The following is a 14,207-nucleotide window of genomic DNA, read 5'->3' on the forward strand; positions in this document are numbered from 1 at the left end:
GTTTGGTGAGTCAGAGCTCACTTCATCAGATACACATGGAGTGGATCACTGTTTCACAGAGACTTGTGATGTTTCTGGTTCTGTTCTCACTGCTGGCATGAACTGGCTCAGTGGCAAGACACTCATTCTCAGCTTTATTATTTGGGAATTATTTGGGGATGATACTGACCTTTCTTATAGGAGTGTTGTAAAGACTGTGGGGAAAAAAATAGATATGAAGTGAGCTGAATACCCTTTTTTATTACTAATTCAGATATTAAGAGCTGCAAATGGAACGGAGGCTACAGACGTGACCTTAGCAGACCCCTGTGCCTGAAGCCCCTCTGCACTTTTCTCCCCAAAAGCCATCTGTGCATCACTGGGGAATCTGCTAGAGCGGGGGTGGCCAAACTGTGATTCTCTAGGTGCCCATGGACTACAATTCCCATGAGCCCCTGACACCACATGGTCATCTGAAGAGCCACAGTTTGGCCACCCCTGCTCTCGAGTCAACAGGGTGCTCTGCAGCAGGCAGAAGGAACTGGCCTTCCAGTCAAGGTTCTTGACTGGTCCAGTCATCCATATCATTATAACTCTTGGCTTTTTTTTTTAAAGCCAAGAGACATTCAGGGATGGTTTGCCATTGTCTACCCCCATGTAGCCATACTGGACTTCCTTAGAACCCCATAACAACACTAGCCAGGGCTGGCCCTGCTTAGTTTCTGAGCTATGATGAGATCAGATTGTCTAGGTCAGGGCATTATGGCTCACTACTACTGGGTTATTTACTGTCGTACTGGGTTATTTACTACATTATTATTCTCCTCGGCTAGTTTAATATTTACTACTCCTACCATAGCTAAGTACAAGACCGAGAACCCGGCAACAGAAAAGAGCAACAGAAAAGAGCCCAGTTGCATGTTAAAGATTAGTAGAATTTGTGGCTGGGGAGGCATCACTGCTCACTTCTTCAGCAACGGTAGCAAAGAGCCAGAGTCCAGGAGCACCCTGGACTAACAACATTTGTGGCAGGGGAGGAGCCTTCTTGAAACCCTTCTTACTTCTTCAGTAGGAAAGAGCCAAAGACCAGGAGCACCTGAAAAGACTAACAAAGTTTGTGGCAGGGGAGGAGCTTTTGAAAGTCACTGCTCACTACTTCAGGTATCAGGTATCTGAAGAAGGTATGAGAAGAAGGGAGCCGTGACTCGCAGAAGCTCCTCCCCACCACCAATGTTGTTAGTCCTTAAAGTGCCTCTAGATGCCTGCCCTTTTCTCCTGTAGTAGTAGCACTACTACTACTACTACTACTACTAGCAGCAGCAGCAGCTGTAGTAGTAGTAGTGGTGGTGGTGCCAGTACTACTACTATGACTGCTGCTGCTGCTGCTAGTAGTAGTAGTAGTAGTAGTAGTAGTTTTTCTTTCCTGCCTCCACGTGCTCAAGAAATCAGCCTGGGAAGCACCTTGACTTTGACTGCCCCCTTGCCTGAAGCTCTTGAAGAACCCATCCCAGTCTTCCTCTCCGCCACGCCAGTTTCCCTTGCCCCTTCAAATACTCCCGGCTAGAGAGGGGGGACCCCCCCCCCAGGCGACCCGTGGCCCCCCTCGGCCGAGCCCCTCCGCCTCGCCTCTCCCCGCGTCGCTGGCAGCGCCACCGGCGGGCGTTGCGGTTGGGAAGGCAGCAGGAGCTCGGTGGGAAGCGCCGGATTCGCCGCCGCGGCTTCGCTCCCCGCCCCTGATCCGGATTGTCCGCGGGGAGCAGCTGGCGGCGCGCCTCCTTTCGGCGGCGGCGGGAGGCTCCCTCGGCGAACACCTGATCGGCGCGGCCAGTTGAAAAGGGGGCGGCCGCCCAGGCGGGAGGCACACTCGGGCTGTCGGCGCGGGCGAGCCGGAGGAGCTGTCCGTGGTGCTGAAACCCGCCCGCCGCCTCCCCATCCGCGTCGAGGCGGAGACAAGGCGAGGCGAGCGGCGCCTTCGCTAAGCTCGCTGGAGCGGCCAGCCGGCGGCATCCGAGGAGACGGGGTCGCGACGGGGCCGGGCCGCCTGCCACTCGCCGCCCTTGCGCCCCCGGAGGGATGCCTGCGAGCGGGGCAGTCTGGCCAGAAAGGGGACTCGACTAGCGCAGAACTTTTCTCTCCGCCCCAGGGATGGCGCAGAGGTCCCCGCTGGGGCTTGGGAGTCGCTGAGGACGGCCTGACCTCCAAGGGGCTTCTTTCCGACACAAAAGTGGACTTTTGGGGGAAAGGAAGGACAATGGTACAAAACGTCATCTTGGTTTTCTTCCGCAGGAGACTGAGCCAAAGACCTGCTGTGGAGGAGCTAGAAAGAAGAAACATTTTGAAACGTAAGTTCTTTGCCTCTCTCTCTGCTCAACTGTGATGCGTCCTTTTCCGACTCCTTCCTAAAAAATTTTAAACCAAGATTAGGGGGAGGAATTGACCTTCTCTCTTTCATTTCTCCAGCCTGTTTTGCCCTTTTCCTTTCTATTTTAGCTGATCTAATCTTTACTCTTAAAATTGCTCTCTTCTCCTAGATTTCACTTAAATAACACACATTTCACATCAGCCTAGTGCTTACCAGGAGCAGAAACATCTACGGTGGTCTTTAAAGTGGTTTTGAAATCTGCATCTGGTTGGCTTTCACCAGCGTGTTACCCCATAACTATTGAGAGTTTCCTTTTTACCAAATGGGAAACTGAGGCTGGGAGCCAGTCACTTGGCAATTCTAAGTCCATAGCCAAACTGTGCCATCCTAAGCAGAGTTACACCCCTTTAAGTCCCTTGACCTTAAAGGATTTAGAAGGGTGCAATTCAGTTTAGGACGGCGCTGTGTGCCTTCTCATTCCAAAATGAATTTACGAGGGTTCTGTTGAAGATTTATTAGGATAATGAAAAGAAACTGCTTTTCCTTTGTCTTGGTGCTTCAGTGACCTGGTGTCATTTCCCCCCCCCCCCCCCCGAGGATGAATGTGTCCTGAAATTGCGAACTTTCACTTCAAAAAGTGCAGCAGCCAGGCAGCCATGCAGAAGAGTGACTTTCCAAGCAAAGATTGGTTGCACAACACCCTGACCTTTCTAATGTCAGGGCCAGCTGCGAATTAAAGCCACACGGGGCGCATTAGTGTATTGTAAGAGCATGTCCCTTGTCAGCCCGCATGAGGTCGTGATGAAGAGCACCAGACTCTTATCTGGAGAACTGAGTTCGATTCCCCCCTCCTATGCATGCAGCCAGCTGGGCGACCTTGGGCTGGTCCCAGTTCTCTTAGAGAATCCCTTGCAGAATAGTTCTTCTGGAACTCTCGCAGTCCCGCCTACCTTGCAGGGTGTCTGTTATGGGGAGAGGAAGGGAAAGGGGTTTGTAGGCTCCTTTGGGGGAAGTGGGATATAAAAAGCCAGCTTCTCTTCTTCTGAGCATCACCTCTCAATTTATCCTGGACCAACACCTCAGATTTGGTGGGTTGTGCTCCGACAGACTGCATTTTTGAAGGGGATTTCAGGAATCTTGAGAAAGGAAGTAATGTTGTGTGAAGCTTGTGAATTGTGTGCTTGCCCATCTAGAGGCTGGCGCTCCAATGGGAGGGTCCAGCACTAGTCTAGGGAGGAGTCAGAATTGCAAAAAGAGGCGAAAGGATTTTGAGAAGACATTGTTTGAGTTCTCATGTGTGTCCAGGTGGACACTTGCTTGAGGTCTCTTCAGAGAGTTTGTGGCAGGTGACACAGTTTGTGTGTTCAGAGCCATAAGCAAAGCTACCTCCTGAAGTTCAGGGTAGGGATCACTTCCTCCTCCAACTCCCAGGAAGCAATATGAGGAAATATTGTACAGGTAGAAGAAGCGGGCAGGTGGAGGTCAAAGCTCTCAAGTGTACACATGGAGGTCAAAGTGCATGAGACTGCAAGCATATGTACTTGCAAAAAATGTCCATGGAACCCACAAGGACATGTCCAAGTCAGCTTGTAGAGTTTCCACCTCCACGTGAGCCTTCCAAACCCTGCCACTGATAGGATTTCAACCTCTATTGAACTGGGTTCCAGAGCTAGCATCGCATGATGTAGGCTGGCAGGATGACGGTTCAAATCTTGCCTTGGCCACCAATTCATGCGGTGAGCCACTGTCTCCCAAACTCAACTGCAATGGGGAGATAAACACCCGAATGCATGAAGTTGCCTGATATTGGATCAGACAACCAATCCTTCAAGTTCTATGTTGTCTACGTAGACAGGCAGTACATCTCCAGAAATTATTTAACATTACCTACTGCAGGGGTAAGAGCCTCTTGTGGTGCAGAGTGGTAAGGCAGCTGTCTGAAAGCTCTGCCCATGAGGCTGGGAGTTCGATCCCAGCAGCCGGCTCAAGGTTGACTCAGCCTTCCATCCTTCCGAGGTCGGTGAAATGAGTACCCAGCTTGCTGGGGGGTAAACGGTAATGACTGGGGAAGGCACTGGCAAACCACCCCGTATTGAGTCTGCCATGAAAACGCTGGAGGGCGTCACCCCAAGGGTCAGACATGACTTGGTGCTTGCACAGGGGATACCTTTACCTTTACCTTTACCTTACTGCAGGGGTAGTCAAACTGCGGCCCTCCAGATGTCCATGGACTACAATTCCCAGGAGCCCCTGCCAGCGAATGCTGGCAGGGGCTCCTGGGAATTGTAGTCCATGGACATCTGGAGGGCTGCAGTTTGACTACCCCTGACCTACTGTCTGGTCCTTTTAAGTGGAAATACCCAGGACTGAACTTGGGACCTTCTGCATGCCAAGTAGAGGCTCTTCCACTGAGCCAAGCTCTCTCCTTAATATTGCCCTACCTTACAGAGCTGTTGAAAGGATTGTGATGAGAACATATGTAGTGGCTAAATATTTCCATGAGTTTTGGACTTGTCCACGTGGGATTTCTTTATGTGTGGAAGCTCTGCAGCAGTTTTTCTGAGTACCCCTCGTGTTCTAAATTACATGGAGAACAGTACCAGCTAGATATCAGGAGAAAATGTTTCACAGTTTGAGTAGTTCAGTAGTGGAATGGGCTGCCTAAGGAGATGGGGAACTCCCCCTCACTGGTGGTCTACAAGCAGCAGCTGGACAGATCCCTCTCCTGGATGCTTGAGGCTGATCCTGCCTTGAGCAGAGAGTTGGACTAGATGGCCTGGATATCCCCTTCCAACTCTAGGATTCTACGTGCACCTGGATCTCCTCCAGGTCTGGTTCTCTGGACCAGCCACCCAAGGGACTGCTTGGGACGCACAAGGAGAAAGAGCCAATTCCCTGCAGGGACTTGGTGTACCTCCATCCACCAACAATGAGGAGATGGTGCAGGAGGTGATGGGTGTACCGCTGAGTAGCAAATTGCTTGGGGTGAAGGACAGAGAAGAGATGGGACCAAATAGATTCTACAGATAGGCACCATCAGAGCGACTCATGCTATTTTTTGAATCGAAAAGAGCCAGGATCACCTTAAAGACAAACAGAATTTGCCTCAATACAACCTTTTCATGTGAGGCTACTCACTTATTCAGGTACTCCACCATCCAAGATATACGGACTGACGGATTCACATTCTAGCTATATCTGAAGAAGTGAGCAGTGACTTCTGAAAACTCCTCCCCTGTCACGAATTCTGTTCCCCTTTAAGATGCTCCTGGACGCTGGCTTTTTCCTACTGCTACAGGCAGGCGAACATGGCTACCCATCTTGATCTACCTCAGTTGGAAGATGTGCACAGTGTAGTGACAATTGCTGGGTCCATGTGCAACTCTTGGTGGCTTTCCCTGTGTGCATGAGCACATGAAAGCGTCTGATGCTACATCAGACGGTTGAGCCATCAAATCAGGACTGTCTATTGAGACTCTCCAGAGCAACAAGCAAAGGTCTTTTCCATCACCTGCCTCCTGGTCTTTTGGAGATGCTGGGGACTGAACCTGCGACCTTCTGCAGGCCACATGGATGCTTTACCACTGAGCCCCAATCCCTCCCCAAGCCGTGCCTGAATTTGGCATACAGCGTGCACATCAGTGTCCAGGGCACAGATTGCCTTTGTTGTACTTCCTCCTCTTGATAGGGCAGGGCAAGGCAGAACCAGCGGTAGATGAGCGGAGAGAAAAGAGGGGTGTGGCTTAGTGAGGCACTCAGAAGATCCCCAGTTCGATCCCCGGCATCTCCAGTTAAAAGAACCAAGCGGTCAGAGATGGGGGAGGCCTCTGCCTGAGACCCTGGAGAGCGGATGCCCGTCAGAGCAAACAACCCTGCCCTTTGAGGGACTGGTGCTCAAGCAGCTTCATGTGTCGAGTGAAATATTCCCCATGACGTGCCTCCACCCCATTTATGATTTCTTGGGAGGGAAACCTGTTTGGTGAGCTGAATTTCCTCTCCTTTCCACAAAGCCCAAAGGCTTTGCAACCAAGGGGCGGGAGCACCGGCGATCTCTTTCACGTGCCTTGCCGGCCGGGGAAGATTGCTCCACGTTCTTCAAGAGCAGATTCCTCAAACGGTCTCTGGAACGGGAAAGCCTTTTGCTGGAGCCTTTGCCAGGCGCGGCCAGCGCTGATGTGCCGGAGCCGGATCTGCAGCAGCTCCTCGTGTTTGCCGCCCTCCGTTGGCTCGGTCCCAGGCCAGTGCTGCTGTCGGTTTCAGCAGCTGGGGAGCGCTTCCTGGTGCAAATAAAACAGCTAAAAATGGAACGCCTGCAAGCTTGCAGGATTGGCTCGTAGTGCGGTTTCGGAGGCTAAGAATACAAGCCAATGGGGACGAGCGACATCCTCAAGGTTGCAGGAGATCCTCTCTGCACACTTCTCACCAAGGGCCATGTAAGCAGAGGTCTGCAAGGGTCACTTGGTTACTACCATCGCCTCTGATCTTTCACTCTCTTCCTCCCCTTTCTGCTCTCCATCACTGCTTGAAGCTCTGCCCTGTCTCCTTTGTTGGGAGCGATTGCAGGCATGCAAGAACCAGGGAGACCAGGGCCCTTTCTGCACACATTGGATAATGCACTTTTGATGCACTTTAGAAGCAGATTATCCCGTTCTGCACGGGGAAATCCAGATGCATAAGCACTTTGAAAGTGCATTATCCAACGTGTGCAGAATAGGCCCAGGGCTCATTTCTGCACTGGGACCTTCGCTGCCTCAATTCCCATGTGGGAGCACAAATCCAGGGCAAACAAGGGACACCAGTTTTTTCAGTTCAGCTCAGGATGCTGGTCGACCTCCTGGTGGCCTTAAGGTTTTGGCCGCTGTGTGACCCAGAGGTTGGCCTGGATGGGCCACTGTCCTGATCCAACAGGGCTTCAGGTCTCTTCTTAACATCCGCAACAATCCAGTGGCTCAGCTGAAAATGCAGCGGCCAATTTAACCAGCACCGGGATGGTCCTTCAGCAGCTCAAAGAGCATCAAGTGGAAGATGTTAGGAGAGGGCATCGGAGAGAGACAATGCCCTTGGCTTGCACGGCATGCCTGTGGGAAGGCCCCCCAGGTGCAGTAGCCCAGCACATGTGCCACAAAACCCATGCCTTCCTCCACTTCCCCGACCTTTGGCTGTTGTGCCTGGGAAGAATGGTCTGCAGCCGTCAAAACTACATCCACTGGAGGGGGACCTCTGGGATGAAATGGGTGGATGTGCAAGGTTGCAGAGACTTCCTGGGTTGCTTTTGGAGAGGAGCAGAGTGAAGTTCCTATTAAAGAATCATAGAATCATAGAGTTGGAAGGGGCCACACAGGCCATCTAGTCCAACCCCCCGCTCAACGCAGGATCAGCCCTAAGCATCCTAAAGCAGCCAAGAAAAGTGTGTATCCAACCTTTGCTTGAAGACTGCCAGTGAGGGGGAGCTCACCACCTCCTTAGGCAGCCTATTCCACTGCTGAACTACTCTGACTGTGAAAAACTTTTTCCTGATATCTAGCCTATATCGTTGTACTTGAAGTTTAAACCCATTACTGCGTGTCCTCTCCTCTGCAGCCAGCAGAAACAGCATCCTGCCCTCCTCCAAATGACACCCTCCAAATGACAGAGAAGAGCTGGCTTTTGAATACCCCCTTTTTCACGACCCAAAGGAGTCCCAAAGCGGCTTATGGACCCCTTTCCTTTCCCCCTTCCTCTCCCCAAAGCAGACACTCTTTGAAGTAAATTAGGCTGAGAGAGCTCTGATAGAACTGCTCTGTGAGAACTGCTCTGTGACCAGCCCAAGGTCCCCCAGCTGGCTGCCTTCAGAGGAGTGTGAAATCGAACCCGGAGTTCCGCTGCTTTGAGCCACTACACCACACTGGCTTTCGCAGCAGCCGTGTGCTTCCATCCGAGCACAGTTGTTTCAGTCGTAATCTGTCAATTGTTTCAGTGTCTGAGCTAATTTAGAGACCTTACCAAGAGAAGAGGGTCTGAATGACTCTCTTGGGTCCGGCGCTGTAGAGTTGGCGGAGGTGTTTCATTAAGACTGATGGGTCCAAAGCCAGACCTGCGAATAATTAACTGATCCCGCTATTACAGTGCTCTTGTTTTCCCCATTAAGAGTGTAGCACGGAGATATTACAGATCAAGGTTCTAATGAAAGGCAAAGGCTGAATGGAAGAGCCACATCCTACTTTGAGTCCTTAAGGAAGAGGAGGAGGAGGAGAGCTGGATTTTATACCCTGCTTTTTACTACCCTTAGGAGTTTCAAGGTGGCTTACAGTCGCCTTCCCACCCTCTCCCACAACAGACACCCTGGGGCTGAGGGAGCTTTGACAGAACTGTTCTCATCCAGCAGTTCTAACAGAACAATGATTGGCCCAAGGTCATCCAGCTGGCCAGAGGAGAGGCTGCTGCTCTTAGCCACACTACCCCAAGCTGGTTGCGAGAACTCACACCATTGCTCCAGATTATTCCATTAAGATGAAGGGTGGGTTCATGTATCAGGGTACTGTAGGGTTGTGAGCTCTGGACTGGGAAATCCCTAAAGAGTTTGGAGGCGGAGCCTGGGAAGGGCGGGGTTTGAGGAAGGGAGGGACCTCAGCAGGTTATAACACTATACAGTCCACCCTCCAAAGCTACCAGTTTCTCCAGGGGAACTGATCTTTGTCATCTGGAGATAAACTCTAATAGCAGGAGATCCCCGGGTGCCACTCGGAGGCTGGTGCACTGACGTAGACACTTCCCCATGGCTGGGGTGCTATGGCTGGGACTGGAATGACTGAATAATGGAGATGGCCTGACCAAGTGGGAAATTCACACATCAGCACTGCATAATGGCTGGATTATTCATAGAATAGAATCCTAGAGTTGGAAGGGGTTATACAGGCCATCTAATCTAACCCCCCTGCTCAATGCAAGATCATAGAATCATGGAACCATAGAGTTGGAAGGGGCTGTCCAGGCCATCTAATCTAATCCCCTGCTCAGTGCAGGATCCTTGAATAATAGGACCATAGAGTTGGAAGGGGCTGTCTAGACCATCTAGTCTAATCCCCTGCTCAATGCAGGGCCATAGAATAATAGAACCATAGAGTTGGAAGGGGCTGACTAGACCATCTAGTCCAATCCCCTCATCAATGCAGGATCATAGAGTCATGGAACCAGAGAGTTGGAAGGGGCCATCCAGGCCATCTAGGAGTGAAGAATGCGAGAAGGATGCCTGCTGGATCAGACCAGTGGTCCATCTAGTCCAGCATCCTGCCTCACACAATGGCCAACCAGTTCCTCTGGAGGAACAACAACAGGGGACAGCAGCCAAGGCCGTCCCCTGATGTTGCCTCCTGGCTCTGGGATTCAGAGGTTCAGTGTCTCTGAATGTGGAGTTTGGCATCATGGCAAAGCAGAAGCTCCATCTGTTCTCTCTCTCTCTCTCTTTTACAAAATCAGATTCTTCCCATTTTCTGGGACAAAGCAGGCTGCGTTATGTGTGTTTGCTGATCTTTCCTAGGCAACAAAATCAGCAAGCCAAATAGGGTGTCATCTCTAGCTGGAATGAGAATGCTGCTGATTCCCCTAAGTTAGCATTTTTATAACATGGTTTCGTTCTTATCTGGCTTGTGTTTTGTCCTATCCGTTGGCTCATCCTCGACCGCCCTAAGCAGAAATCTGCCCGTTCCTACGGATGCTTTTTTGCAGTCCGAATGGAATCACAACTGAGTGAGATACGGTCTGTGTTCGCCACGCTGTCTGGGGCGCTGATTGTCAAGCCTGCGAAGATTTCAGACTCTCCCTGGTTACAATGCGCTGCTCACAGCTACTATCCTTCTATAAATAGCTCCATGTGGCTGTTCCATAGATAGCAGCACGAGAGGATCCGATTCTAAAAATACACCCCCTTCCTTTCCCCTCCCATTCCAGCAGCATCTTTAATACTGATGAGCTTGCCGATGCATTCAAAACTCATATTGCAGAACATGCCCCCCAGCAGGCTGGAATTACCATTTTGCAAAGCAGGATTGTCCCAATATTATTCTCCCCCCCCCCCTCTGTTAAGGATGGTTAACAAATTTCCCCCCTAGATTTCCAGCTTTTTCTAGGTCACGGGTCCATGCCTTATTTTAGTAACAGGCAGCCCTTGAAATAGAGGGGGGAATGAATCCATTAACTTGCATCCCAAGGCTATGGATATATTGCACATGACGTTACAGCGGCTCCTGCCTATTTTTAGCTCCCGCCATGTAGGAGTTATCACAGCTTGAATACTAATAGTTATGGTGGGGAAAAGCAAATGGTCTTAGGTGAGGGGAGAGCATCAATTTGTGGGTAAGGGAGAGAGAGAGAGAGAGAGAGGGAGAGAGGGAGAGAGGGAGAGAGAGAGGGAGAGAGGGAGAAGGAAACCCTCCGAAAGATCTCAAGGATCTATATTAAGACTGGCACGGCGAGAATAGTAGAAGGCAGAGGAATGCGTGGGAGCCGATGCTGGCTATTGTTATAAATTAATCAACAAAATTACGGGAGGCTGGCAGAGGAAGGGGCTGAGGAACGTGCGTTCCCTGAAGCAGCTGCTATACAATGTTCCAGCTTGTAAGGGCAGCACGGATGACTCAGACAGAGATGTGGCATCACAAAGCGATCATTTAGACTTCTAAAAGTCTATCGATTTTCCCCTTGGAGGAAAGAAAAAAAAAGGAAGGAAGGGAAGGAGGAAGGGAAGAAACGCCCCTCATTTTCCTAATAGGGGAACGGGATTGGCTGCTTTGTGCCAGCCGAAGCCCGCTTTAATCCGGCGTCAGCACTGTGGCTTGACATTGGCTACAGCGTGGCAGTGGCGGGCGATGCTCTTGGCAGAAGAGCGGGCAAGGTGGGCACGGGAACGGAGCTGGTAGAGCGGAGGCAGAGAGAGAAAGAGACAGAGAGAGAGACAGAGAGAGAGGGAGAGAGAGCACCTGCTGAGCTGGTCTTCATGAGGAAAGTCATCTCTCTCTTCATCTTTTCCGCAGAAAGAAATGACCAAACCGAACAGGAGGAAAGGCGAGAGATAAAGCAGAGGCTGACCCGAAAGGTAAGAAGCGGCCCGAGATTCCCTCCCCTGTTTCGATGAAGTGCTTCATGCATGCCTCATGAGTAAGGTCCTCCCGAACACCGAGGATTCCCCTCTGTGCGTGATTAGGACAGGGGGCGGACGTCGTTCCAGTCCCACTGATCCAGTTGAAAGACTGAAGCCTGGCTGGCACAGACACCCACCTGTGGGTGGCTCCTGGTCCCCTGGATCAGATTCCGAGGAAAGTGTCTGGGATCCTGGGTTCAAGGCCAGCAAAGGCCAGCGATGGTTCGTCCTCTGCCTTCTCCGCTTTCAGTGAGATCTAGTGGCAGCTGAGTTTCTCTTCTCCTGGCTACACCTTCTTTCCCCCCCCCCCCCCATGTTTTGTTTCTCATCTTGACACATGCCCCAATTTCCAACAGCCACAGGTGGGCTGAACTTGAGAGAAACCATGCCTGGCCCTAACCTGAGTCAGTTTACAATTGGGACACCCGCTGCACATTTCACCCACCTGCGATCTGCAGCTCACCCGCCCTCTTCTGTGTGAATGGAGAGCCGGAGGCTTAAGCAGGGAGAGGCCATAGGTGGAAACCTGCCCTCAGCTCATTGGCAGTCTTTTTGCCTTTCTGAAGCTATTTCTTTGCTAATGCATGTGGCTATAAAAAGCAGTCCCTCCTTTGCTACTTCTGAGGAGCCCGGAGTGAGCCGTCCATCTGTTCGGCAACAGCTGCATTCCTGTAGCATGGCTCCCAGGGCCGGTCCTTTCCGATGGGGTGTAAGACCTGATGCTATACTGTTGCTCTTGTCCGTTCTGCACCCCTGCGGAAAGTCTGTCTCTCTGCCTGCCCCAGAGCAGGGGTAGTCAAGCTGTGTTCCTCCAGATGTCCGTGGACTACAATTCCCATGAGCCCCTGCCAGCAAACGCTTTCAGGGGCTCATGGGAATTGTAGTCCATGGACATCTGGAGGACTACAGCTTGACTACCCCTGCCCCAGAGGACTGTGGCTTTGGGGCGAATTCGTGAAGCTTTTCGTCCTTTCACCAGCTGCCTGGGAGCTGGCAAACTGTTGCAGAGTTCAGGCAAAGAAACTGCAGAGCCCATAGGTTGCAAACATCAATTTGGGAGTTGGTGGGGGGGGGGTCTGTCAATCTGATACTTCCCCCTTCCATCCCAGTGCCTTTCGCAGAAAGAGGTTCATGCGTTCCCAAAGGGAAGCTGTAAGTCCTTTCTGGAAATACTCTGTATCTGTAGCTCAGCGATGAAGATGGAGTGTATTTGCAGCTTCTAAGACTACACTAGCCTTTCACCCAGTCTTTCTCAACTTTTTTACCATTGAGAAACCCCCCTGAAACAGCCTGCTTTAACCAGACTGGTTGAGTTCTGAACGTATCCCAAAGCCTCCAATCCCAACGGAGCTGTAGGCTGGAAATGGATGTCATCCCTCATTCACATTAGTGCCTGTGAGAAGCCTTCCACTGTCTGTAGCAGCCACTATAGACACTGGTTCTTGTTTCTCTCAGCTGCTCTGCGTTCAGGGAAAACCCAGGTCCTCCTGATAGCAAGAACATGAGTGAGCAGGTGCACATCAACAGCACTGAGAGAAGGGGGATCTTCGGAGAGGACAATTCTGGGAACTCCTGGTTTATACAGGCACCTGGAGGCTTCTTAGCCCAGTGGCCTGTGTTGCCAACCTTCAAGACGAATGCACTACATGTAAAACCATGCCCACTTGCCTACTGCTAGTCTGGTATTAAACATAGTATTAAACATAGTTGTCTTGGGCTGGGGGGAGGAGGCATTCACTGAAATCTCTTGAACACCATTGAAGAGGGAGGGGCTGCACAGCTTCAGAGGTGCATTCTAGTGCACATCCAGTGGAACTAGCTTGCACTGCAATGCAACAGGTGTTCTCTGTAGAGAAGGTGGAGTTTGTGCGATGAGCTCTTTTGCCACATCGGAGACGTAAGACGTTGTCCACAGCTCCTTGGGGTGCTGCTGATTGCTCTAGCCACGGTTTCATAACCCTGAGATGTAAGGAGTGGAAACACATGTGGGCAGGGGAAGGGAGCAGCGGCACACCCCCCCAATACGACCCTAGAGCAGAGAGTGGTGTCACTTTATTCCGTACTTGTGCAAGTGATGGTAGAGCCCCGGCTGCTGATCATGGCTGTGTTCATTTCAGGTAGTTAAAACGCCAAGGAGTTTAAAATAACTGAATTGTGGGAGTGACAGACCAAGGCAAAATGCAGGTGTCCTCGTGAGGTCCAGGACTTTTGGTTGTCTCTGTGGAGTGTTTATCCGGATTTTCCCTTTCCCTTTCCAGCTGAATCAAAGGCCCACAGTTGACGAACTACGAGACAGAAAAATCCTAATACGATTCAGCGATTATGTGGAAGTGGCAAAAGCACAGGATTACGACAGGAGAGCAGACAAGCCGTGGACACGACTCTCAGCAGCAGACAAGGTATACCTTCGTCTCGTTGCCGTAAGAACAGAAGGGCAGCCATGTTGGATCAGGCCAATGGCTCATCCAGTCCAACACTCTGTGTCATGCAGTGGCCAAAGCCGAGGTGCCATCAGGAGGCCCACCAATGAGACCAGAACTCTAGGTGCCCTCCCAGTGTTGCCCTCCAAGGACGGGGAATACAGAGTATCCCTGCCCCAAGCAGAATGTTCCCTCTCTACCAAGAGTGGCCAAACGGTGGCTCTCCAGATATCCATGGACTACAAATCCCATGAGCCCCTGCTGGAAAGGGTTCGTGGGAATTGTAGTCCATGAACATCTGGAGAGCCACTGTTTGGCCACCCCTGCTCTA

The 14,207-nt window shown here is 51.3% G+C and overlaps 1 protein-coding gene across 5 annotated transcripts in view; it reads left to right on the top strand.

Moving 5' to 3' along the window:
- PHACTR3 (phosphatase and actin regulator 3) overlaps positions 1 to 14,207 on the top strand; it is a 238,914-nt gene that overhangs the window by 220,105 nt on the left and 4,602 nt on the right. For all 5 annotated transcript variants that reach the window (XM_077335748.1, XM_077335749.1, XM_077335752.1 and 2 more), the window contains 3 exons: positions 2,266 to 2,321; positions 11,350 to 11,411; positions 13,715 to 13,855. In XM_077335748.1, coding sequence (XP_077191863.1) covers positions 2,266 to 2,321; positions 11,350 to 11,411; positions 13,715 to 13,855 — 259 coding nt within the window. The remainder of the gene's footprint in view (positions 1 to 2,265; positions 2,322 to 11,349; positions 11,412 to 13,714; positions 13,856 to 14,207) is intronic.

Source organism: Paroedura picta, chromosome 4, assembly GCF_049243985.1.
Source record: "Paroedura picta isolate Pp20150507F chromosome 4, Ppicta_v3.0, whole genome shotgun sequence".
Taxonomy (NCBI): domain Eukaryota; kingdom Metazoa; phylum Chordata; class Lepidosauria; order Squamata; family Gekkonidae; genus Paroedura; species Paroedura picta.